This window comes from Strix aluco, chromosome 1, assembly GCF_031877795.1.
Source record: "Strix aluco isolate bStrAlu1 chromosome 1, bStrAlu1.hap1, whole genome shotgun sequence".
Taxonomy (NCBI): Eukaryota; Metazoa; Chordata; class Aves; order Strigiformes; family Strigidae; genus Strix; species Strix aluco.
In genome coordinates this window covers 109,958,034-109,981,889 of record NC_133931.1, presented here as the reverse complement: position 1 = coordinate 109,981,889, position 23,856 = coordinate 109,958,034, and the positions used below count along the sequence as shown (strand labels likewise).

General features: G+C 40.9%; 1 protein-coding gene across 4 annotated transcripts in view; it reads right to left on the bottom strand.

Annotated features, from left to right (window-relative positions):
* LOC141925972 (sodium channel protein type 5 subunit alpha-like) overlaps positions 1-23,856 on the bottom strand; it is a 223,740-nt gene that overhangs the window by 80,628 nt on the left and 119,256 nt on the right. For all 4 annotated transcript variants that reach the window (XM_074830944.1, XM_074830965.1, XM_074830954.1 and 1 more), the window contains exons 14-15: positions 20,650-20,823; positions 18,890-19,246 (exon numbers count right to left, since the gene is read on the bottom strand). In XM_074830944.1, coding sequence (XP_074687045.1) covers positions 18,890-19,246; positions 20,650-20,823 — 531 coding nt within the window. The remainder of the gene's footprint in view (positions 1-18,889; positions 19,247-20,649; positions 20,824-23,856) is intronic.

The following is a 23,856-nucleotide window of genomic DNA, read 5'->3' as shown; positions in this document are numbered from 1 at the left end:
GATGCAGGCCAAATAACGAACATAGAATCATAGAATATCTCAAGTTGGAAGGGGACCCATAAGGATCATCGAGTCCAACTCCCTGCTCCTTGCAGGGCTCCCAAAAACTAAATCATATGACTAAGAGCATTGTCCATGACTTGCCAAACCCAGCCAGGTGTCCAGAAAATCGTTCTTGGTATCAGTCTGGTACTCCATGCTCCAGGCCAGTGGTGGCCAACCTTTATAACCAGGCAACCTTCACCAGGTGAGAGGAGAGCCAAGGATGTTTCAGCCCCACCCTGAGCAAAACTGCAGCACACAGGTAGAAAGCCTGGCATTGTGCAAAGTGCTGCACCAATCCTGTGGCCGCAGCAAGTGAAGAGTACAGAGGCATGAAGCTGTAAAGCAAATTCCTGGCTCATCAGGCATGGGGAGAAAGCAGGCTGTTGGAAAGACCCCTCCTTCCCAAAGAGCCCTAGGCAGGGGCTGCTGGTAGATGCTGAGAGCCACATATGTTGCCATGGTGGGCTGCAGTCTGAACAACTCAGCTGCATCGCCTCCTTTTGTTTTGGCCAACACAAGACAAAACCAGACAGCTTAATTTCAGATGACGCCTTTTCATCAAACCCTCTTCAAAAATACGTCTGCAAACTCTGTTGCTGAAGTTAAAATACTTTTGGAGCAAAAGCGTGTAACTACTCCCTCATTTCCCTTCCATTCTTGTATTTACCTTGATTTGCCAAAAATGGAGGGATCTAAATCTTTATGTATTTAACCTTCCACTTGTCATTCAGTCAAACAGTGTTCAGCCATGCAGTCCTCCTGCACTCCTGTGAATTCATTCAGCAATACATTTGCTGCCCAGCACTCTCACTGGTGTCACCCAGACAGAGGGCATTTGGCACCTTGCTCAGCACTGTGCTGAATATAGGCTGAAAATCCACTGAAAAGTCTAAGGTTGTTTCTTAGCAGATTGAAAATAATTCTGTGTTTCATTTTGGTAGGAGCAAGACTGAACTTGCACCTGCACAAGTTCAATGGCAGGGTTAAGCCATCTCCAAAGTGATGTCCTCAGCTACTGGTCTTGTTTAATCGCAGAAGGTCTCATATGAGCTCACCTACATGGCTTCTCCTGTAGTGGGGATCTGTCTTGGCCATACACTGCCAACAAAACAAGTGAGTTTGATTTTCAAACCCCTGATCTTTTCCTGTGCCTGAAGTTTAAATGAACTTTCACACTGAGCAACAACCAAGGCCATACATTCTCATCTGCCAAGACCACACATGACAAATCCTAGTAGGCTGGAATTAAAGATGGATCACCCTTGCAAGGGGGAGGTTCATAGAGCAGAGCAGTTCAGGAGCTGCTCTCATGAGCACTTGTTTCTTTGTAAACCCACAGGACCCTTCAGAGAACTGCAGATGTGTATCATCCTCTCATGTGCAGGAGAAGGAGGATGGGAAGGACAGTTGAGGGCAGCTACAAGGGACCTATATCACCTGAGGGTGCTTCCCTGTAGAAGAGGGATCTCCTAGGAGCCAGCTAAGTAGGCTTTTCTAAAACAACAGGGTCCAGAGCAGAAAACATGCCCCATCAGTGAGTGCTGTCATGCATAAAAGAAAGCAGTTAAAGCAAATTGTATCCCTGTGGCAGCACATTGTCACTGCTGTCACTCAGCAATATAGAAAAGCCCAGACAGCACAGCATGGTGAAGTATCTGCCAGGATCATCAGCTACTCATCTAATGTGCTTTTTTGTGGATAAAACAGGACCCACACACCTCAGCCTATTAAAAGCCACTTCTCTGGCAGTGCCTGTTAGACACAGACCAGCAAAAGCTCTTCAGGCACTCTCTGAGCAGTGGAAGAAACTGATTTTCTTCCTTCCTGTTTGTTTTCTGATGGCAGTGGACAGCTGCACTGTTCTTTGGCTAGCACAGATGGGAAAGATGCAGTATTCTCTTTGGAGACCTTGATGACTTCTAGCAAGCCTAATACAATATGTACCAATTATTTTGTTTTGTTTTGTTTACTGTAGCAAAATCCATGAAGCTGCAAAGAAAAACTTCTCATAAAGGGGCTTTCACTGCATCAAGGAAGTGTGAGATCTAAGTTTAAGACAGAGACCTGCAGTAATAAGTCATCTAGTCCATCTCTCTAGAGGATTATTTCTTTCCTTCGAAGTGCATTTTCCAATCCTTTCTATATTTTCATCCCAGGGCAAAGTTTACCAAGAGAGAGTACTCCTGCAGAAAGCAATTTACATGATCAGTTATTTTCTGTAGTCCCTTTTCTATTATTTCAGCTATTTGTGCTTGGATAAGAGGCTTATATCCTCCCAGCCCAGTTTCTCTTTATCCTGTAGTCAATCTCATAATCCCATTCTCGTGATGTCTTAGTTTCTTGCTTTTGAAATGAACATGATGCCACAAGCATGGCATGGGGTCCCTGTGGCCAGGGGCATGTGGAAGAGGCCACAGGTTGGAACAGGATTGATCACCTTCGTTTCTTGCCCAAGATTAGCTAGGAAAATGCATTGAAATGGGGATATGGATTTCCTGCCTTGCAGACATACAACTTCCCAAGTGGACCGTGTTTGATCCTACAAGGCAGGCTAGCAGTTGTAGATTAGAGTTTTCTGAGGCACTACGATACAAGTTTGTTGCAATAGGAATTTTTTCTTAGCAAATCTATGTTAATCTGTTTGGTAAAATAACTGGTTTGTCTGTTTAAATATAAGAAAATTAAATTTAATAAAAAAAATGCTCTGAATTCAGCCTATTTCCCATGTCAAATCCCTAAACTACTTTATGGTGGTAATGAGAGCAGATGTTCTCCACAGGAAAGAAAAAATGGAAGTAATGTGGTACAAATTCTGGACAGGCTGGAGTGATGGGCTAAGGCCAACTATATGAGTTTCAATAAGGCCAAATGCCGGGTGCTGCACTTGGGCCACAACAACCCCCAGCAGCGCTACAGGCTTGGGGAAGAGTGGCTGGAGAGCTGCCAGTCAGAGAGGGACCTGGGGGTGTGGATTGACAGCTGGCTGAACATGAGCCAGCAGTGTGCCCAGGTGGCCAAGAAGGCCAATGGTATCCTGGCTTGTATCAGAAATAGCGTGGCCAGCAGGGACAGGGAAGTGATCTCACCCCTGTACTCGGCACTGGTGAGGCCGCACCTCGATTATGGTGTTCAGTTTTGGGCCCCTCGCTACAAAAAGGACATTGAATTACTCGAGCGTGTCCAGAGAAGGGCAACGAAGCTGGTGAAGGGTCTGGAGCACATGTCGTACGAGGAGCGGCTGAGGGAACTGGGGTTGTTTAGTCTGGAGAAGAGGAGGCTGAGGGGAGACCTCATCGCCCTCTACAACTACCTGAAAGGAGGTTGCAGAGAGCTGGGGATGAGTCTCTTTAATGAAGTAACAAGTGATAGGACAAGAGGTAATGGCCTCAAGTTGCATCAGGGAAGGTTTAGACTGGCTATTAGGAAGTATTTCTTTACAGAACAGGTTGTTAGGTGTTGGAATGGGCTGCCCAGGAAGGTGGTGGAGTCCCCATCCCTGGAGGTGTTTAAGAGTTGGGTTGACATAGCGCTGAGGGATATGGTGTAGTTGGGAACGGTCAGTGTTAGGTTAATGGTTGGACTAGATGATCTTCAAGGTCCCTTCCAACCTAGATGATTCTGTGTTTCTGTGATTTTGTGAAATAATTCTCTCATATGCAAATACAAAAGTAGCTATAACTTCAGTGACTTCATGTGAATGATTTACATTTTCCCTAAGAAAGAAGAGAACAAGGCCTGATTTTGCCCCTAGCCTCACAGCTCCCAGGTGCATTTCCCCTGCCTGTGCAGAACATCGCTCACAGACAGTGCTTGAAAATCCCAGCCTTGGGGCATGGCTGGCACTCACACACCTCTTAGGGGAGTCAAAGGCATCTACAGTTCTCTTTATAGACAGGCTATGTCCAGTCCATATGGTCAGAGGAGCTTGGGCCCAATGTGTCATATCCTAAAACTGATAGCTGCACAGGTGAGATGAAATGAAGGAGTAAAAGTGCCTTTTCTCTCTGTTGACTGTGAAGAATAAGTAGGGTGGCTAATATAGCTATAGCTATCTTCATGATAGACTCTAAAAACTGAGTGTGAAATTAATGCCCCCCCATCCCAATAGTGTTTTTGCGGTATTTATCTTAAGGCTAGGAAGTTTTCTGACCGTTCTCCACTTTGGGTATTGACATCATGTTTCTCTGCATTTTCAGTGGTCTGTTGTGCAGCTGGTTGTGTTTAAACAATACAAGGCAGAGAACTGATGCTGGATGGCAGCTGTGTTCCCAATGTTTTATGGTGTGTGCATGGGTGGGGGGAACAGCCACCCTATTTCTCGCTTCAGAGTTTAAAGGGGTATGTATAATTAATGGAGCAGATTCCTTGGTGCAGTTCTTGCCACTTTACATAGGAGTAAATCTCCATGAGTAATGGAAGTGTAGATTAAGCCCATTAATTCCACTTCACAGCACCTTTGTATCACAGAAGATTTTTTAAGGTCATATTAAGCTGCCATTCATTGCTCCCTGCTTTCAGTGGAGCTATAAAGCTGCACTAGCACTGGGGTATGTCAGACCTGGCATGGGTTCATTCTTTTGGGGAGGGGGGTGGGCAGGTGGGGGCACCACGTCAACATTGCTCTTGCTGCCAGTCTGACATGCTGGACCACACAATGAAAAACACCTCTTCAGAGAGGGAGATGGAACTGGGAAGGGAGGCTGGTGCTCCCCCAGCTCCTGGCTCACAAGGACCAGACACTAGCCTCTGCCTCTCCTCACTCCCAGCCTCTGCAGCACCCTGACAACAGCCAGAGCGAGAGGCCTATGTCCTTGTCACTCTGAAACACAGGTCTGAGGCAACCCATGACACTTCTTACTACAACCTGGTGTATCCCTCATGTTGCCAAGTCTTCTTCATTTGTTATTCACCTATGTGGGTATAAACATGAACACAAACTGTACCACTCCAAGTGGTGGTCAAGAACTACTGAAATGAATTTAGACTTTTTTTTTAGCTGATGACTTTCAGTGTTTTTTGAAAGTAAGTCCTTTAGAAGTATCAGAAGACAAGTCTCTGAAAACCAAGTGCTTCCGGATCTGAAAATCTTAGTCTCCAAGTCCTATATGAGAGAGGAGGGTGGGATGGTGAGTGGAGGCAGATAAATTCTTTCCACTACTAAAGCCACAGCATAAAACCAAACATGTTATGGCAGGTTTTTCATCAGATATAAAAACAATGCTAATTCACCAGCATAGAAAGAGCTTCATCAGAGCTGCTATGGACTTCTCAAACCACTGTCTAGACAGAAAAAACATGCTATCAGACAAGTCCAGTTGCAAACCTCTTCCAGCAAGACAGCTGTATTTGTGATATTAAAGGCTCAACATACCCCAAAATCATTAGGGAAACTACAGAAAGTTTCTTGATTACAAACCAAGAGACAACTACCTTTGTGCTAAGTCAACAAAAGTGTTTAGTTATCATGGTGATGAGGATGTCAAGACAATTAGAGAGCAAGACAGACTGCACAGGCTTTGGCTGACTGTTCACACTTGAGAGTCTTTGCTCCCCTAAAGGAGTGATGATAGGTGAGAAACACCCATGTTATCCCTGGAGTATTTTTACTACTTGTATGCAAACACCACATCATGAGCTACTCTACCAATTATTATACAATGACTAGACACAAGAAAAAAACCCTAATTTTGGAAGTTTAAGTTCTGTGGTTTTTACCTGGAGACCACACCAGCCATAACCCTGCATGGCTTGATTCACATGTAGGTCACTGCCCAGTCAAGGCAGAGTGGGATCCCTGGAGTCATCCCTTCAAAATTCAGATCCTACACCTCCCCTGAGAGGGGGACACCCAACCATGACCAAAGATTATATTAAATTTTACACTCAGTCATCCACAGGCCATTATGTCCCTTGGGCAGTCAAGACTGGAGATCAAGAGAAAGAGGTAATTCCCATTCAAACACAGCAGAAAACATCTGTGGAAAGGTGAGACACAGAGAACCAAAAGGATAAGCACTCCCTGGAAACAGAATAACAGAGAAAGAAAACCAGTGATAATGGCCACAATAAGTAATGACTTCCCTGCAGCCAATATATTACACCAAAGCAAAATCAATATGAGGGTAGGCCCAGAGACTAGAATATTAAATCAGAGTCAAGAAATAATTAATATTAGCTTTGCCTTTCTGTTTGTTTTTTAACAGGGAGGAGAACACTATTTCCTTTAAAATGTTACTTTCAAAGCCACCTCCCAGGTTTGATATTATACTTTGGGTTCTATCACAGAATCACACTTTCCTATTAAGTGAAATGTGAAAAGGGTACATTTTTAGTGAATTTGGGATGTGTAAGGAGGTTCTGATTTTTTGCATTTTGCAAGTGCAGATTCCTGGGAGGGCAGAAGTTCCCAGAGTGACAGAGCTGTCTGGCAGCCAGGAGGCCTTCTTTCAGAAAAGCTACAAAATAGATTTCTATTAGTAATTTTGCACGGTACAAAATCTCCTGCCTTCACAACACATGGCTGGGCTTACAGCTTTCACGTACCTCTACTGGAGAAGACTGATGACTCAAACGTGGGACAAAACCCTATCTTTCATTAAAGAAACAGGGCAGATGGGTTTACCAGCAGTGGTACCAGTTACATCTCCAAAATGAGAGCCACCCTCTGTTTGCAAGGCAAGAGGTGCTGACATGCATGCCTCACTGCTGTCCTAAAAAGTGACCAATTTTCTCTGCCTTCATCTGCTGCTGGCTCCTGTGGTGCCCCCAGTCAGCAGTCCATCCCCTTTGCTCTCTGCAGCTGTGACTACTTCTGCAGGTTTCTTAGTGCTTCCTAAAGCCCCAGGGAGTTATTCTTGCTCTTTTGCAAGGAAGGGAAGGAGGTAGATGTCCTTTCTTCCTGCGGGGTATGTCTACAGGATAAAGCTGGCTATGAACTGTGTTTTGCAGAGAAGAATTGCTAAAAACATAAGAAAAGCACTTCGCAGAGGACTGGCTACCAGCATCCTTCAAATTAAGTCTGTACTCAACCGCATGATTAAAGTAAACTCTTTTTTCCAGGCATGATGATCTCATCTTTGACTACCTTATATATTATACCATTACAATGGTATTTTGCTGATGTGGAAATTGAAAATTATTTTATTTATTAATTGCATTCTGTGTGCTTGGCTGAAATCCCAGCAATTGGGGTTGCTCAAAATCTTCTTTAGTGTAAGACGGAAGTAAAGGAGAAAATCGGTAGTGTAAGTTGTCCATAAGAGCATTTTTATGAGTTTATGCTCTCTACCAGTCTGCTAAAGAGAATAAAGGAACTGAGAGCTAGGCAGCTAGTCCATTTTATGATCTAAAAATTGCATCTACAGTAGTAAACAAAGACAAGTCAAGGCCTGTTCTCCATCCCTGAGGGTAAGCAGCTGACCTCCCTTCCCTGCTCTTCCCCCAGACAGGACTGTTTTGTAGCTGCTGTCCCCAGGCTGGACTGTCCTCTGAATGCCCAGGCATGAGGTGGGACAGGGTGGCCAGGGATTGTGCTAACCAAGACAGAGGAGGGACACTCACAATGCTTGAGTTCACATCCTAGCCAGTTTATAGATGCAGCCACCTGCCTGTGTTTTCAAGCAGAGACACTTTAGCAGGCATTTAGCACTTGTTGAATCTCCCAGAAATGGGATGGCTTGACATCTAAACGTGGGAGACAAGAGAATTACAGGAGAGGAGAAGGGACATGGAAGTCCTTCTTGAAGAAACACCCATAAAAAGGTGTTTGTAGCACAAGGAGCATGAGAGTGGTCTTACTTGTACAGTTGCAACAAATGAGTATATGTGAGGGGGGCCAGAAAGAGAAGGGGACTGGTGGCAGGAAGGAGGCAGCAAACAAAGGGGAAGAGGATGAACTCAGAGTAAAGCTGTGTGAAAAACATCCATCCTCAAAGACAAATGTAAGTGCCTCTTTTCAGTATGGAAAATATCAAATATATTTCAATCCAAACCCTAAGACTAGGTAGCATGTACTCTTTTGTGAGAAAATATGACTATGATCCACAGATGACAGAGCTTCTGTACAAAAATTGACTTGGTCAAAAAATAAAACCACTTTTGCATTGAAATAATTACAAGAATTTCAAATAGCTTCAAGACAGAGACTTGGAATTTGCTTGTGCGTTGGGAAGGGCGAAGTCAAGATACATGATGAGATGGAGCTTGCAGAAGATGTCACGAAAGTCAGAAAGCCAAAGCCATGTTGAAAGAGGAGGAGATTTGCTCAAAGCATGAAACTAGGAAGACTACAGCAGAGATATGTGGCAATGTCAAATAGAGAGTATTACTATAATCAAGGCCAGAGCTGACCAAAAATAAAGAAAATATATTTTAGGTAGAAGAAAAATAAAGGAAGGGAGGATTTGGGTCATTTTCAATGAGAACTAATTTAAACAATAGTCCGACTAAGAATGACACAAACAAAACAGGAAGAAAATATAACGTATGAAATCTAGAGACAGGGAAACAGAACAAAAGAGACTGAAATAGTAGTAAAGAAATAAAAATGTTAAGAGGGATGTAAAAAAACCAGGTCTGATTCTCCTTTCCTTTACACCTTTTGCCATAATACAAAATCAATGGAGTAGGTCCGTATCTGTTGAAGATTCTGCTCGGCAAATGTGGGACAGTGGTTTTATTTGATTTAGAGGAGTTTGAAAGAGTAAAAGCCAGCCAAGTTGACTTTTGGGAACAGGAGGATATGTTGGGTGGTAGCAGGAGACCAAAGGCAGAACCTCTTTGACTGCAGGAACTGCTTACTGTTCAATGAGGCCCAAAAAGGCAGGAAATTGGTATATAATCATGTGTACTGCATTTAGTTTCCAAATGTATTCTTCAGTATATTTCCTTGGGAAGCCACAGACCATGTTGCCATGTATGTGCTAGGTGGAGAAATGCAGATATGAATATGCACTGTATATGGAAAAATGAATTCCAGTCTCTTTTAAATGTTATATACCTCCTAAGAAGGTTAAGGCTGTCATGACGAGCAGATTGTTTCACATATCCCTTTTAACAAGCTATTTCTAGAGGCAACTGTTAGAATGAACAGCTCACTGCTTAGTTTTGGTGGGGAAAAATAATATTTTTAACTGATTTTTTTTTTTAAACAGAAGTGTAAGATGTTTAGGAGTAATGAAGAATGTATTATATTTGTACCACCTAGTCTATTTTAACTTTAAAACCTTACACTTCCCTCAACCCATGTTAGGAAGAATTCTGTTGTCATTACCTTTTCACTGACATCCAGGCAACTTGCACAGTGACATTAATAAAAAGAGACACAGTTAGCTGTACCTACCTTTGAACACTCTTGTCCAATTAAATTTGACTCAGTGTCTTCTAGATTTTTAGAATCCCAGCTATTAGCAAAAATTTAACCACTGCCAAACCCCTACTTACACTATTAACCAAAGACAGACATAGTACAAAAAATGGGCAGTATTTTACCCTACTCATGCCTACTATATTAACAGGGCTGCAGTTTTTATTTTGAAAACTCAGCTCCTCTTCTATCACCAGAGTACAACCAAATCTCAACAAACAATCCACTAGCATCATCTTCACAAATAATATATATATATACATATATATATGTGGTGGATCCTATTAAAATGATTTCATCTTGTCAGCGGTTCATATAATGGACTCAATGCTTGAGCAATATTTTTAGAGATACATCTCTGACTTGGAAACACAATTAGAACAAAAGGCATAACAATGGTTTCCAAGGGACAGGTTGATCGAACTAATGTATTAGCATTCTTCTTCCTCCATATTTCTAAGTCCTCTCACACCCGTGAAGGTTAATGGGAGAACGGGAGATATTTTCATATTCCCTTATGTACATACCTGTGGAAGACCACTAGCATTATTGTCAGATTTTATTCCTCTCTGATACATCCCAGGGACTCATTTATAGATCAAGAAGCAATACCTATAATTCTACTAATGCCAAAATCTGTCACAGCCCACCAATGAATCTGGTTTGTATTATTGCTTTTGGGAATTCCTTATTTCACAGATGAAAAAAGAGCCTTAGTCTAGTTTTTGTTTTCAGTGTCCTTTGAGCTGCATCAGAAGCAAAAGTTCACTCCTGTTCTGTACGCCAACTTTTATTAGGATTTTGACTCTTTGTATTTAAAAGGATCTACCTTTCTGTGGATGGATGTTGCAGGGAAAAAAATGGCAGATTTTAGTATGTATTCAACATGGACACAGTATAGTACCTTGAAAACAGGAACTGGACACATTTGTCCCCTAATACAAGATGCATGCTTAGATTTAGTTACCAAGTGCCAAGATTCAACTCTTCAGAAGAAACAACTGAGCCTGTGGTAGGATACAGAAACTCACAAATCTGGAGTAACAGAAGGAAGCCATTTACTTTTTAGGAGTACCTTCTGAAAGTAGTTTCTCCTCCCATCTTTTCTCATGTGCATTTCCCTCACATCTCTTGAGCAAAGGAGCCCCATACTTCCCACCTTTGAATGGCCTCTATTTAATCTACCATACAATGTCATTTTTGAAAGCCAGCAGTATTTGAAGGTCCTTCATAAATATCCTGAGGTTAATTTCTCCAGACTTTTTAGCACCAGCATCTGGTGTTGCACATGAGGGTGGGATATATCTCCTAAAAAAAAAATTATTATTATTTATGTGGGCACTGATACATCACACAATTTTTAAAGCCTGGAGTCTTAGGCAAAAGGTTTGTCTTTAAAGTAACCCATAACCCATACTAGAATGCAAGCTTTCCATCTCTGCTAGGAGTCATCAGAAGCAACTGGGCTGATTGATGGTTGCTGTCAGGATTTATCTTTTTGATTCATCACATGATGCTATCTGTTTCTGGTGGACTTTTCATTACTCTTTAGGATGTTTAATACTTAAGTAGATATAGTCAGATGTTTGCTCAAAAGCATCAGCTACCTGAGTGCTCTGCTTCCCAGACACTTCTCAAGCAAGGATGGATAATGTGGAATACAAATAACAAAAATTGCTTTGGGACACATGGACTATGCAGGTTGCTGACATAAAAAATATTAAGGGAGAAGCTGGGAAATGTGTTGGGGCTTAGCTACTTTCCTCTGAGGTTTGAATTCTGCAGTATCACACTAAATGTACCTGCTGCCAGCCATAAGTGTACATCAGTAGGAACAAAAAGGATGGTAACATGCTGAGAGCTGTTTTGACTCTATTTTTCTTGTGTCCCCAAATGTGCTTATTAATGTATTCTAGGCTGCTTTTCTACAAAACTGCATGTGACTCAAGAAAGAAAATTTGCAACCCTTATGTAAGTATCCATGTTGATAAGACAGGCTCAAATGACACTTCCACTTCTTGCTAATGATCCCTTGGGCTCTCTGGCTTCTTCCAGACCCTCAAACTCTCCAGCCCCCATCTCCAGTATTCCCCCAGCTCTCATTATGGCTCCTGCAGCTTTCTGATGAGTCCTCCTCCTCCACGGCACCCCACATGCACTCCACTTGCTGCTTTGCAGATTTTGTGTGTCCTGACGGTGACTGTTACTGACATGTCTATTCTCGCCTGTTTGTCTGGTGCCCTTCTCAGCTGATGTAACCAAAACACAAATGCACATTTCCAGAATGTTGGGAGCTGCTGAAAGATCAGTTAAGGTGAACAACTGCATCCAGGGCACAAAAATGGGATGCAGAGAGAGTGGAGGCAAGGCAGTGCTCATTCAAAACTTGGGACAACCTGGACTTCTCTGAATCTGCTGTGGATGCACTTTTCCTTGCAAAACACTGTTCTTCCCGAGCTTTAAACAGTTGCATCTTATACCCTCTTCCTTCCATTGTGCAAGAAGTGGAACCGGTGGGCCTCAAGGAGAGTACCTGCTTGGTGGTAGAAGTACGATATACAAAGTTGAGGATGTAGACCTCTACTGTGGTTTTAAAATTAAAAAACTAAAACCTAAAATATTGTAACTTGGGCTTGTAATACCTTTTCCCAAACTTGCTTTAATTTCCAGGAAGCAGATCTAACATAGTATTTGCAATTAGAAGGCACACAGTATTTTAAAATTCCAGTTAAATTCTATTAATCATCAGATGCAATACAAATACTACATTTCCCTCCAAGGAGATTAATATTTATTCACAGAGTGGATGTGTTCAATGGCCCCCATGAATAAGAGCATGTTTGTCATTAAATGCAAAAATAATTACTTGATTCAGGGCAGCAAGTCTCACTGCAACTCTTGAGTTGTACATTTCTCTAGGGATATACAGTGAAAACCATGAAAATGGGGCTTTGGTAGTTCTAGATTTGTACATAATTTGAAAAGAAAATAAGGAGATAGCTGGAAAAGTACTATCATCTGTCATCAGTGTTCCATTTTAATTCATTTATTGGCACAAGAAATCTTAATGCATGAGGCCTCATTCCTTTGAGGTAAAGCAGCCCTTAAGCACCCTGCAAAAAGTTTCATGGTCTTAAAACCCCCTGGTATAATGCTTCATGTTTTTTAAAAGCATCAGAATCTGGATGTATCTTCCCTCAGTGACAGTCCCATCATGTCAGGCAGAAATACAAGTCTCATCTGAAGACCTTCTTTGACCATCATAATATGCTTTGACTGTCTGAGCGCTCGAAATGTGAAATAGTAATCCACTTTTACCTAGGCCTGTTAGCTGCCTAGCTATTTTGTTATTACTTGGAATTTTTCCACGAGGAACCGTGAAAGTTCTCTATATCCATTTCATTTAAACAAAGAGAAAATCTGACACATTACCATAAACCTCTTTCAAGCCTGGTTGCGATCTGCTGAGAAATTTGCAGTGATGGAGATATACCGGTATTAGGAGAGACAGGACTTTGGCTACTTCTACACTAAAAATTTAAATGTGCCTAGGAACATTTTCTGGCACTGAGGGCAAATGTAAAAGATCATTTTACTCCATATTATTAAATTTCTTCACACCCTGCGCTGACCACAAAGTTCCAGCCGGGCTAGTCCCTTGCCTGTGAAACTCCCGTACAGTCGGCCTGCTGAAGGATTCCCACAGTGTGGGCTACCAGTTCTCCTACACAGGTGGCCACATACACTCCCTCTTATGTTCCTTGATCAGAGATCGTGGTGCTCATGTAGTTAACACTCAATAATTAATTCTAGGAAATGGGTTGATATAGAAACAAATCCCCCATGCTGAAGACCGTACAATCCATATAGCAACCCCGTCTTACATTTTTATACACTATACATCACAGCTACCTCTTTTGTGAGTTTTTTGTTCTCTTGACTGCAAATACCAAACTAAAGGCAACTTTAGAAAACAAAGCAAAACAAAAAGAAGCAAACAAAACTAATCAGAACTAAACATTTATCATATGCTTTTACTTTGTTCTTAACATTTAAAAAAAAAAAAAAAGTGGGAAAGAAAACAATTGGTCTGGATAGACACAAATTTGCAGGCACACATAGAAAATGATTTTGACTAACAGTAGGATTGCAGCCATAGCTAGTAAGTATTAAAGAGCCACATGGGACCCAATGACTCCTTATGTTACTTAGGATCTGTCACTTAGGAAATTGATTCAGGATAGGAAATTGCTGTGAATTTCTTCTCATAGACTAAGCTTCACATACACCTGTAGCCACTTCTCTTCCCCATTCCAACAATCCTCCCCATCCTAAATCTCTCTCTTGCACATCTGTCAGGCTAGGATCCATGCTAAATGGCCCTTCATTGCTCTCGCCCTTTTCCTCCTTCTAGGATATTTATTCTCATCCAGACTGCATTGGTGGTGCTCAGGACAACCTTCTAGTCCTAGCGAGGGAGACTCTTGTGAAAAAACATGTTGAAGTGGAAATACTAAGAAGTTATGCATTGCTCATATTCCCTGTAACTTGATTTCTTTCTTGCCCTGCTGCAGAGACATGTCTCTGTCAAACAGCTCTGGTAATATGCCATTTCATCAACAGACTTTGGCTGTTAAAGGTCGAAATGGTGGTGAATGAGGCCTATTGAGGTTTTCTTGGCATCTGACCTGTTTGAGAGTCCACAGATTTTAACCTGATGGAGGTTTAGCAGCACTTCCCCAAAACATCTCTTCAACGAACTGTCCTACACTGACTTGTAGGAAGGGCATGTAGGGAGGGACAAACCTATCTTTTTCCAAGAATATGACATTTCCAGATTTCTGTGTGTCACAGTCATGGGTCATGTTAAAACCGAAGAAATATCCATTAAGGCTTCCTGAGACATGGAAGCAGAATAAAAGGTTGGGTTCCAGGCATATCTTGACTTCTCAGAGAAAAAGCTTCCACTGACTTTAACCAAAGCAGACCACTTCAAATCTCATCCAAACCATGCTGAGCAGCTCTGCTGCCAGCCATTCAAATTATCATGGGAAGACTAGAAGGTCCTCTTGCGTCACCAAGTCAAGCCTCTTGCTAACATGGGTTGTTTTCTTCACAAACTAATCAAGCTCCATCTCACATGCTGCTGGTTTGGGACTAGTCAGTCTTCTTGAAAAGTCCTCCTAAACAACCTCACTGAACTGATAGTAAGAAGCCTTCTTTCCAAACCCAGCCTAAAGGTGTCTACAGTGATTTATACTCCTTTGGTTTTGGATGAGCGGTATCCTGTCATTTAAACTGTTCTCCTCCCATGCCTAGTTCTGCATTCCCCTCATCAACTTCATATTCCCATACTGTGCTTTTCCCAGTAGTACTTAATCTTTCTTGAGCATCAGTCATTAATGGGATGTATTGCATATCCAGTATTGCAGATCACTGTGCAACATCTTTCATACTCTCTTTTCTCCTCTCTAATTGCCTTTCCTGATATGTATTAGAATCTCATCTACTGTTTTAATAGGTGCAATGTATTGGTACGTTGGTACACCATACTGGTTCAGTCAGCCAGGGTGATATGTACATGGGGATATCTATGTTTGATAGGAGGAGTTTGCCTCCCAAGACTTCAGGGACAGAAATAGGTACTTTTAGGGTCTATTTAATCTGACATATTTTAGATGGCTTTTTGGGTAAGATATTTTATGACTTCACTGACTGAATCAACTAGATCTGACTACAAAGGCATCTCCATGCAATTATCTTAGATGTAGATGTCCACAGTAACTGATATGTATACTTCTATTATCCTCTCAAACATTTTCTGTCGGTAAGCTACGTGGTCATAACATAAATTCTTAAACAAGGCTGAGTGCATGACCTTACACTTTGTATTTTATAATTCCATGCATCATGCATTAATACAATGATGATGGTTATGCAATTCTTCCTACAGGATAGCCTGATACCCTATAAATTTGTGATGCTTTCTACCTTTATGTTCTCAGAAATGTCATTAGTATTTTCCTGTGTGAATAGCATTTGCATGGACAGTAGACAAAAAGAAAAACCTAGACTGATCCTAAAAGAGCACTTTCAACCTTATATTTCACTTTTCAGGAAAATTCTGAAGATGTCACTTCCCTGGTTAGAGACTTTACCTCTTGGCATGCTTGTGACTCCAGGAGGGCAAAATCCACCATGTAAATGCAACAGTGAAGTATCAGTTTGTGGTGGATTGGGGATCGGTGGTGGATGTCCCTTGGAAGTACTAGGGGATGTATGTAAATCAGGCAGAGGTGAGACAACAGCAGTCCAGAAACGCAGCCCTGAGGGTGAGTTAATGTGTTGTGGCTGTTAGCTTGGATTAACACTAACCAGTCTTTTTTGAGTGTTGCCTATGTCATACACAGCCAAATAAGAGCACAAAGAAAGACAGTGAGTGCATTTCTGTCCTGTGTCAAGTTGCCTTTCACTTGGTGGCATATCAGGAGAAACTGGTAGAAAACAGGGTTTATCCTGGTGGCTGGCAGAAGAATAAAAGGGTGGCTTGGCCAGCATACGTCATGCACGCACACTGAGGTTGGAAGGTTGCTCCATCTGTTATTGAAGTGTCAGTTTTATTCATGTACATTGCTAGCACCCATTACATGCAATAGTCCCTTGGGAAGTGGCTGGTGTCATGCTCGACTCTCACATCGGCTGACCCGCCAGAGTAGGGGGCACTGAGGACTGCCTTGCTACCCAAATCCCCTACAACTTCTTAATAATTCCTGTCCTCGTGATTTTCCTTATTAACCTCAGTAACATAAACATATATAGGAAATATGTTAAGCCCTTTATAAAACTTAACAGTGAGCATAATTACTCAGCAATTTCAGAAGCTCTTTCTTACAAATGAGACAGAAGCTATTTTATTATCTGTCTAGTTTGGCTTTACCTTCCAAAGCGGCTTCAGTGACTCTAAAAATGCCATCTGACAATAGTAACAGTCTTATTGTGCAAAAGGCAGTTACAGAGCACATAGTTTTCCAACTATGTTGTGAAGTTTAGTTCTTTGAAGATGACACAAGTATCAGTTGACCAGCAGTAAAAACAGTTTCATGTGGCACTGCACTGATCCAAGACATTTTAAGGATATATGAATACAAATCAAAGATTTATGATTTACTAAAATTCCTTTCAACAGCTGGACTGCTCTATAGCATGCAGTTTCCCAGGGTACTTACTAACTTTCCTGGCTTTTCTTCCATGATTCCTTTAAATTTATGTTAGTGAGGCTCAGTAAAACCTGTAATCCTAATCACTGAACATAACACAGAATGGCAGTGATTGTAACTCTTCCAACATCAGTTTGCAGCCTTTACTTTACAGTAGCAGGTCTGCTCTGTAACACTATGCCTTGCAGTTGAAAAAGTGACCACAGGCACTACCATAAGTATTGGCAGATGTGACAAATAAAAGTATTTAATTTAGATGAATGTGCAGATCTGCTACACTGGGAAAAATGCTGTAGGATTTCCTCCATGCCTTCAGAGAATAAGAAAATGTTCAGAGTCCAAATAAGATACAACCTCAGGATAATATTTTTCTTATCAAAACTGACTCTTGAAACTCAGAGGAGGAACAATGATCTCAGCAAGTTAAAAGAGAAATTTGCTGTCACAAATTGCAACGGAGTTACAGGTAAAAGATTTAACACTCGAGATTTCTTATTTTAAAGGGCTCATGGTGCTTTTTTGGCTACCAGAATTTTTGGTTCTGATGATGTTCAGCAAATAAGAGAGCTTGTGAATTCAATCCACTCTCACAGAAGACAACAAGAATTTTGCTGATGCCAGAGGAGCAAGATGACCTTCTTTCTAGCTGCTAATCAACATCACAAAATCTCCATGTAAAGCTGTTGACACTGGATGAGCCTCACCATTCAGAAACTGTTGTTCTTTTCACACCTATTAATCTTTTGGGGGGTTTTGAGTGATCTAGAGACAGTAATCATTCCTATTTACCAGTCATTGCCACATGCTTACAGAACTGTTGGCTGAAAAGGATAAAGCTAGCATTTTTGCTTTCAGCTGACAAGTAACTTCAGCTTACCCATGTTGACAGAGGTTTTCAATATCTGGTTTTACACCTGGACAGTCTTTTTTGAGCACTGAAGGTTAAATATATGTAGATAATGTTTGTACAATCTCTGCTGAATCAGATTTTGCATTTAACAGAATTTATACACACTGATGAGTGTTAATATCTAAGGGTATCAGAAGTTGCAAATTCACATCTTTCAGTAATCCATAAATATTTCAAATGTGAACATTTTCTCCAGAATTTACCACATATTATCTTTAGGTTTCATTATCATACACAGAATCCATTGCTTAATGGCAGGGGGAGATTAACTTTCTGGATCTCAGGATAAATTCCCCCAAAAGATATGCAGAAAGTAATAATTTACCCCAGCTCCTCTAATCACAATTAGTTCCAAGAAAAATCTATGGAAATGGGAAGTTAGGAAAAAAACCCATGAGTAATCTGCCACTTTCTGAGCAATCATAATTTAATCTTTTGACTTTTATTAAAAAAACCTCTAAAATACGATTTGCTATTGCAATCAACATTTTCAGTGCAAAATTAACTGTTAAAATATAAATTAATGTAAACAAAACAATGTACTCTGCTTTTTCTACAAGCTCTTTCAAGAACTCTTCTATCCCAGCAGCTGAAAAACAAAGCATTGGGTACTTAAAAGCAAAACAACTACTGAAAGCCATCGGTAGTGAAACCCAACATTTTTTATAACAGCATCTACTATTAAACAACTTACTACCGAAGATGCTCTGTAAGCTGAACAGGCAAAACATTTCCACAATGACTGCAAGCCAACAAAGCGCTCCATAAGATGTCAACAGGGAAATACAAATCAGTCTTAATAGGTTCAGAGTTTATGTAAGCCATGCTTATGGGGTAGTCTATTAAAAAAGCAAGCGAGCAAGTGACATTACTGTAAACACAACCTGCATGTGCCTAGAACATGCAGGCTAAAGACATTTGAAACTCCACTCAGAGACACTGTGCTAGCTGTAGGGTTCACATGTTCTGGACCAAAAATGAAGAGAAATAAATATATCTCCCAATACAGTGACAGTCGAGGTGATATTCTCTTCTGTATATAAAAGATCTGGAATCCCTTCAGCCCCATTAATGGCTGAAGAAATTAAATCATTATAACAAGCCTATGTGCCTTTCTTCTAGTAAAACATTATCTGTTCTGCAAAAACCAGTGAGCTTTCATTCCTAATTAGTAATGCAATGCTAGCAATTTTGTATTTGGGATATGAACAAGTTTCTCTGTGTGACAACTTGATTCATCTAATTAAAGCCATGGGGCTTTAAGATTTTAAGATTTGTCATTTCTGGAGAAAAAAATGCTACGTTTGCACACACCCACCAGGAAAGGGAGAAAAAAACATCTTGCAAACTCACCACCAGGTTTCCTATCACCATGACCAACAAGAAGACGAGAAGGCACAGTGGCTGCCCAGCTACTTCCATGCAGTCCCACATGGTCTCGATCCACTCCCCACACAAAATTCGAAAGATGATGAGGAATGAGTGGAAGAAGTCGTTCATGTGCCACCGTGGCAAATTGCCAGTTGTGCTTATCTTCTTCACATTGTCCATGTAACTTTTCCCGAAAAGCTGCATTCCTACCACGGCAAAAATAAAGACGATGATTGCCAGCACAAGAGTGAGGTTACCGAGGGCACCCACCGAATTACCAATGATTTTAATAAGTGTATTTAAGGTCGGCCAGGACTTTGCCAGTTTGAAGACTCGAAGCTGTGAACAGAACGTAAACAACGGTGTCAGTTCACACAAGTAACAGACATTTCAGTCAATGAACTATTAAAGTGGATAAAACGTGAAAGACATTAAATGCCACAGTGTGTGTGGTACAAGGTGATTTTAGCCATATATCCTGTTAAGCTCACTACATCTATTAATAAAATACCAGTTGGGCTTCTAGGATGAGAATTAAGTTTTTCAGAGCTATGTTAAATAGATGTGCTTTGCGAGGCTCATTCCCCCAATATCGTGGTGGGAAGGTAAGAGGAAATCTCAGGTCGTAATATTTTATTTTACATTGCTTTTCCCACTCAAATTAATCAGCCTGGCAGGCATCTGGGGGAAGGGGCTTAGGGTTTGATCCCACAAAGAGAGAAGCAATTCCTCTGTGTTTCAGAGCAAGCCTCAGCCAGATGCTATTAGTTTTTAGTTCCTGGGGTGAAAATCACCTCTGTGCCGAGGATCACGCAGTCTATACACAACCCACGTCCCACTTAAGACCTATTTTAAGGACGTAAATTGGTCCTCGTCCTTGTGCTGTGTTTTCAACTGAAGGTTTAATTTCAGCCCTATTGAAGATGGATTACTCAAAAACTGACAAGAGACTCTCAGGACCAGTGGTGAAAAATCTGCATTTTAAAGCAGTGCAGAGAATTTTGGAAAAAAAAAGTCTTCTGCTAAATGTAACCATAAGGGCTTATTTTCCTGGTCTTTCCAAGTTGTGAAGCCATATCATGGCCAGAATGATTAGCATGGACATCCTGGTACATGAAGTGCAACACAAATGTCGGGCTGGCAAGGAAACTACTTTTCTGTTCCAATATGTCGACAGCCTCTCATTAATAGAATACCACTATCCCGTGCATAATAAAGGAGCTGACAGCTAAGAAGTTCCTGTGAAAGACAGATGCTATGTTACGCTGATCAGTTCTAGGAAAAAAAAAACCACTCCGTGAATAATTTAAAGACATTTTCTTTTGACAACATTTAAAAGAACAGTGGCATGTTTATAACATAATTTAGGAATAACAACTTCTAAAACAACAAGTTACTGGCTCTTGCATTCCTTAGGCTATCAATTATCTGCTGACTATGTTAACATGTGTACAGGTATAAAATGGCAGATTTTTATTACAAATTGGAACTCAAATATTTTAAGTGTGCTACAAGTACCTGGCACAGCTAGAAGGAATCAAATTATGTTCTCATTTACACTGATGTAAATCTGGAACAATTCCATTTATCCCACAGCCTATAATTAGTGTCATGTACTGTTCACCAGTTTGCAGCAATTAAAATCTTTATTGGCAGATGCTTTTTTAAGAAAATATGTTCCATTCATGTCAGAGTTTATATGTAATAAAAGAATGGGGGTAAGAACAGAATAAGACCATTACCAGTCGAAAGGAACGTAAAACAGACAGGTTTCCCATGCTGGACAAACCCAGTTCCATCAGGCTTAGAATAACAATTATGCTGTCAAAAATATTCCAGCCCTGCTGAAAATAGTAGTAGGGGTCAAGGGCAATTATTTTGAAGATCATTTCTGCTGTAAAAATCCCAGTGAAGACCTGCGGAAAGAAAATAAGGAGTCAAAGTAACCTTTTAAGCACACCTCGTTGCTTTCAGACTTTCCACTGATACATGTGAAAACAGCAGAAAGCCAAAAACATTTTACAAGCAAGCGCTTTATTTTTCATGGCTGATTCTTTATCACTATTACAACTTTGTCTAGTCTTTTCACAATGATATTTGATATTGCTGTAAACTTACAATGACATCTGAATTCAAGCTCTGGATTGGAACAAACATTTCCATCTTTTGTCATCTGAATAATCCCAGTGGTAAAAAAGAAAGTGTAAAGGTGCATTTTATAAAGGTTAAATGTATTCATTTCAGTGGAGAAACCCAAATGAATGGAGTGTGAGTGTTAAAGTGGTATTTGGGTTGTAGTGTACCTGCTGCATTATCCCTTTCTATTTTGTTATTATTATCAATACCAGGGCAATGCAAGCCTCCAGTCATTCTGAGGTTATTGCTGGCAGCTAAGGCAATTAGAAACTCTAATTTGAGACCTAATCTTTTTTTTTTTTTTTTACAAATAGTAACGGCAATTTTCTCTTCACAGCATCTTGGGAACACACTGCTTATTTATGACCCAGTTCAAACGTCATGGGGTGGAAATTCTAATTGGAACATTTTTCTTTAAAACAACATATAAATATTACCTATGAGACAGAGGGAGAGGGGAAGGGAAGGCTGCTGACAGCAAATTCAGTTTTAACACATTCCTGCAAAGTATCTCAGAGAATCAGATCGTGTCCTTTTGTATGTCCTCCTTAAGTATCAGTTTAAATGCGCAACGCAAGGCTACAGTCAACTTAAAATGCCAAAATGTGGCCACCAAATTCTTCACACACTGTTTTATTTTCGTTCCAAGTCCCAGTACATGCTGCGAAGAGCTTTATTTTTCCGAAAAATTCTCTATTATACATATATATTAAAACACATGGTTTTCCGTGAAACAATCAACATTAAAGTGTACTGTGTTGGTCAAAAAAGAGGGGGAATGCAGAGCTCACGTAACAGTAACATACAGTCAAGAAGAAACATTTTCTTTCCAATAAGTTGATCTCTGCAGCATTATCCCAGCAAAACTGGTCAACTCTGAGCAACAGACATGAGAAACCACTAAAATGTGGAAGGGAAAAGTTAAGATTATATAATTATGATATTAAGGAATAAAAATAAATTATCATAGCCTGCATTTGAGGAATGCTTGGCTTTACTCTGTAGTGCTTCATGAATGAATTCTTCCAAGTGGCCATTTTACACAATTCCTTATGTAAAATACCTTCTCTTTCTCATCAGGAAAATAATACCTTGGACTGCAACAATATCTTGGGATGCAACAACGCTCCATCACCATCTCATACCAAGAACCCAACACAACGATCTGTCTCATATTTTTAACTAGCCAACAATTTCTGAGTTACAGTGGTCAGAGATACCAAAGATTCCCACCAGAATGGTCCAATATCCCTTAAGACAGAGAACAAGAAAAAACTGGATGTCTGTGAAATTGTATCCAGGGGACTGCCTTAAAAACATGATACCATGCTGTGTACATTATGCAACCATCTTGCTGAGAAATGACTCAGGAGGATCACTTTCTTTGCCTGAATCATTTTAATCAATATCCTTCTGAGAAGGAAATGTCACAGTAAGATAACAAAATGTCTGAGCTTTCCTAAAGGCATCAGGAATTGTGTACGTGTACTAGCTATGAATTTCAAACAGCAGTTGTCAAATCACCGGCACCTGGTACACAGCGACTGTGCTTGTACAAGAGGCTGGATACTTAATATGATAAAGGCTGGAAAGAAAACAAGTAACTTAACATCCCACTAGTGCTAAATATGACACTGCTGATTTGGAGGACTTACTTAAAAAAAATTCTTTTATCTATCATTTCAGCCATTGAAGCTTTAATATTGCATACTGGTATCTCAGTTTCTAAAGGAAAACAAAACCTGGGGGAATCTTGCTCTATCTACCCACTTAGGTGGTGGCACTGCATAGGCAGATGAACCATGTAAAGATGTACATGTGCTTGACTGGCCTTCTGATCACATTTGTAAACGTTGATTCCTGTAAGTGATGAACTGAAGAAGTCTGAAAGTAGCAGATGCTGCATGGAGTAGATGAACAATCAGAGCGAGAGATCTCCAATGACTGGCAGCAGATGAACAATTGCTCTCAAAGAAAGACATGCATATTCCATTTTCATTATTTCGTTTCTCTCAGAAACATTTATTTTGAGGAAAAAATGCCAAAGGTCTGCCCTTTTTAATATTTCCTCCCATTTAATGCTAGTATAATCACTCAAACAGGGTTAGGTGCAATGGGGAGATGACAGTGGGGGCAGAGGAGGGGTCTGGCAGTCTGTGGCTTAGGGGATGCAGTCACCTGGCAGCCTGCCCTGGAGCTGGGACTCCCTTTTCATAGGGAATTGTAAAAATTGCCAATTTTCTTTACAAATGACTTTGCAAAATCCTCCACAAAATGTAATTACCTTCCTCTGGCCTGCTCTAATTGCAATCAGTCCAGTTATGCAGGGGTTTAGTAAAGCTGGTGAGGGAGAGTTGGGACAGTCTAGTCTCTCATGGACCCATCTTGGGATCTCAGGGGAGGGGACCCCTGTGCCATCCACCTGCTACAAAAAATATTACCAGGCTGCTTTGTTTATTTTACACTTTAGCACAAAAAGGAGAAATAGCTCTAGGCAGCGTTGAGAAACTCACAGTGAGATAATTTTTTTTCAAAATTTTGCAAAATTTGCTTTGCAATTCCTCCCTCTGCTCATTGTCTCTGTTTCCTTGCTGGCAACCGGCACAGCCCCACTCATCCCTGGCAGGTCTGCAGGAGTTCTGCTGGCAGGAGGGATGTCAGGGGCTAAAGTTTCACTGCCTGTGGTCTGCAAAGGGAAAAGCTGATCTGCCAAAAGCAGAGCAAGGAGCAGACACATTTACTATCCCAAGTGCCAGAGGGGGAAATAGCAGCATTGCCACCTGTTCTCATGGATTCTGGGTCAGAAGGAGTCT